Raw genomic sequence first — 3768 nt, forward strand, 5'->3', positions numbered from 1 at the left:
TCCCTAGTAGGAGGAATGTAGGACAATGTGGATTTCACCCCTTCACAATGCGTTTAACGTGATATAATTACCGACTACTAAACGGTCCGTTATAGTTACTCACCCCGTAATACGAATATAAGATTACCTTAATAATCTTTGTTAATCCAAAAACAAAAGAAATAACCTCGGCGCACAAAAACGGGGCAAACAAAAAAACAAAGGAGACAATAAATGTGAACTTAGGAACGCCGCGTGGGTGTCTCTCTCTCTCCTCTCTTTCTCTCTCTTCTTCTCAACGGAGTATTTAAAACTCCTCCTCTTTCTTTTCACTCCCTTCATTTCCTCATTACTTCCTCCTTCCTCCCTCCCTCAATTTTAAATACACAAATAAACTTCATCTTCTCCATCTTCACTCTCACTGTCTCATCCTCTCACTAAGGTATCATCATTCATCATCTAGAATCTCCTCATTTTTACAGATTATCGATTGAGTTTCTGAATCAATTTCTGACATTCTGCTTATTTTTTGCAGGAATTTGATACATTTTGTTGATCAAATTGTCAATCCTCTTTAACATTTTCATTAGGTAGTTATTCGTTATATTTTTTTCTTCGGAAATACGAAGATAAGATTATTCGGTGTTGAGTTCGATTGAATCTTATGTTATGTATTGATTCTCTTTTCGCAGGAATTTCATCGTCAATTTCTCTCTCTTCTGTTTTCTTTTCAATCAATTCCAGAAGAACGTTGATAATATTCGTGGATTTCGTCAATATCAGCTTACGGAGTTCAGGAAAATTGAACAAGTTGCGAAATCGATGGCGTCGATAATCTCGAATTACGAAGAGCACACAGAAGATACATCGCGAGAATCGAAGAGGAAAAAGCGTCGAAGAATAGATACAGTTAATCAGAATCAATCAAACAACAATCAAAATCAAATTAGATGGAGATCAGAAACGGAGCAACAAACCTACTCATCAAAACTTGTCGAAGCTCTCCGACATGTTCGCCGCCGTAATCCTACACCGGCGCCAGTTTCCGGCAGCCGCGCCATTCGTGAAGCCGCAGATAAAGCCTTGGCTATAGCCGCAAAAGGCCGCACTCGTTGGAGCCGAGCAATCTTGACGAATCGGCGTAAGCTACGGCTTAAAAGCCATAAAAAGGCTAAAGTCCGTTCAAAATTGCCGCCGCCGCCGCCACCACCAGGCACCGGAAGTAGCCGGTTGTTTGGGGAGGACGAACAACAACAGAAATTACCGGCTCTTGATAAGCGTGTAAAGGTTCTTGGCCGGTTAGTTCCCGGTTGCCGGAAATTATCGTTTCCAAATCTTCTAGAAGAAGCTACCGATTATATCGCTGCTCTACAAATGCAAGTCAAAACTATGGCTGCTCTAGCGGAACTTCTCGCCGGTTCGCATCCCGGTCCAAGTTCCGGTTCAATGGATATTGATTCATCATCACCTAGTAGTAGTTGACCCGAATCACGGTTTAGCAACCTTTTCTTTTAATTAATTAATTTTTAATAATTTTTGGCTTTTATTATTGTTCTTTTTTTACTTTCTTTTTTGGATATTTAATTGAATGTATTTTATTGTATACAACTGGCTTTTTTTTTAAAATTTCTTCTTTTAGCTTGAACCCATGTGAAAATTAAATTATTATTGCCTTTATTTAAGGGGCTTAACAAAATTGAGAGAAATTGATTCATTGACAAGAAAATGAAATTAGTGTGAGTAGTAGTCATTAAATGGGAACATGGCACCTAATAATGGATCTTTGTACTGAAGTGCTGGAGGGGCGGTTGGGTTCCCTTTTTATAGGGGCATAATTCATTATTTGGGGACTCCCTTACAACCATGTTCTTGGTTTTTATGTCACAAAATTATCATTCCTATTTGGAAAAGGTCAAATAGCACAAAGTAAAATATAAAAGTGTCTCATTGGGTGTTTTAACATCTTAATCTAGTTGTTTTTGTATGATTGCTCCATTATTGGATTATGTTCTTCTACCACAATTTATTAATGTTTTTGCTAAACACCATCATGATGTTTTAGTGTGTTTCTTTCCCTTTTCAATTTGGCACATATTGAAGTTGTTACCATGATACAAGTGTGTGAGGGCTGGACCTGCTAGTTTATTTGGTAAAGTTTATCTACAATACGTTAAATCAAACTGTAATTCCTTAAATGTACCTTATGCTTTAGGAATGAAAGTTTTAGCATAGAACTGTTGATTAATTACATTGATTCGAATTCTACTCGTTGGTGAATTCGTTATTCGTTAACCGGATTATAACGGCATGAAGTGCCCGTGGGTTGTTTCGATGGGGTAGATTGACTTTAGATTGACCGACATGTGTATGGTCAAGTTAGGTCACTTGACTTCAATTGCAACTCTAAGGTGATCTATCACGCTCGTGATTTCGTCTTTCCTTTATTCTCCTTGTTGGTAGATTTGAGCTCGAGGGGATAACTATTTGCGAGATGTATATTATTACTCTCTCAATTTACTTGTCCGATTTAACCAAAAAGTCGTCACCATTTGGATATGCTTGGTCAATTCGATATGTTCGATTCTTGTTTGTCTAGACTCATAGAACAAATTCGACGGGTCACTACACAAACACACACACAAACAAGTTTTAATGTATTTTGGACATGAGGAAAGTGAACAAACAAAAAAAACTGAAAGGTTATTAGCAAGCAAAATTGTAATATAGCACATCTCATAACCTGATATAATTGGGGGAGGGAATTGGGTGGTGTATGGTGGCGCATGGGTTTTGTTTTGTTTTGTCGACGGACCTGACTTGACCCGACCCATGCAAATGAACAATATGTATTAGTAGGAAGCATGTGGGCCGGGGGAGGCAAATGGTTTGTCCTTTTCCAGAAATCTGACCCGATTTAAGTTACTGTCAATTTACTATAAAAGTTCTTTACTCACTTTGAAGCCTTTCAACCTTACTTTTTTTTTAGGGCCGGGCCCTCCTCCACGCCGATGACCGTCTTCTTTCTCACATGGTTATTTTTTCCGGGCCCCATTTTTTTTGCCCTTTTACCAACATCTCATATGCCTCAAATATTTACTGCAAAAAAAAGGTTTTGTTTTTTGTACTAGGATAATTTGGTAATATTAATCTAACTTTTGGCCGGTTTTTTTTTTATTAATCCCACCTACGACATATTTTTTAATAATCCCACCTTTACTACCAAACGACTTTTATTAGGCTTAAGTGACCAGTAATCGGTGAAAAAGTCATCGAGATGGTGATGAATTGATGATGATGACTGAATATAACGAGAGAGAGTACTGCCACGTAGGGACATATTACCGCCTACAATAGGTTTATGACGTATTGGGCCCAATAAAAGTCGTTGGGTAGTAAAGGTGGGATTATTAAAAAATATGTCGTAGGTGGGCTTAATAAAAGAAAATTGGCCAAAGGTTGGATTAATATTACCAAATTTTCCTTTGTACTATGGTTTTACAGCAATGTGATCTCCCTAAATATCGTATACTACATGTGTTTCAAGTTGTACGTAAGGCATTTGCATCATTTGCGTAGGACGATAGGTCGATAGTTAGCCGCAGTGGCGGTGCCAGTACGGGTTCAGTGGGTTCAACTGAACCCGTACTGGCAAAAACATAGAAGATGTTCGCGAGTTTCTGAACCTACCAAATTTACGTATATATAGAATTTAGCGCTCAAAATATACACAGGATAGAGGCTGGAACACTGGTTGGAGCGGGAACTGTTTTCCTAGTTCGTTTGGCGTGT

The 3768-nt window shown here is 38.3% G+C and overlaps 1 protein-coding gene across 1 annotated transcript; it reads left to right on the forward strand.

Moving 5' to 3' along the window:
- Positions 1 to 231: 231 nt before the first annotated feature.
- Positions 232 to 1624, forward strand: LOC110796736 (transcription factor bHLH149-like). Its single transcript, XM_022001822.2, has 3 exons — positions 232 to 421; positions 515 to 569; positions 672 to 1624. The coding sequence occupies exon 3, from the start codon at positions 802 to 804 to the stop codon at positions 1459 to 1461; it is 660 nt and encodes a 219-aa protein (XP_021857514.2). The 5' UTR covers positions 232 to 421; positions 515 to 569; positions 672 to 801; the 3' UTR covers positions 1462 to 1624.
- The last annotated feature ends 2144 nt before the right edge of the window (positions 1625 to 3768 follow it).

The sequence above is a fragment of the Spinacia oleracea genome, chromosome 4 (genome assembly GCF_020520425.1).
Source record: "Spinacia oleracea cultivar Varoflay chromosome 4, BTI_SOV_V1, whole genome shotgun sequence".
NCBI classification, from domain to species: Eukaryota; Viridiplantae; Streptophyta; class Magnoliopsida; order Caryophyllales; family Amaranthaceae; genus Spinacia; species Spinacia oleracea.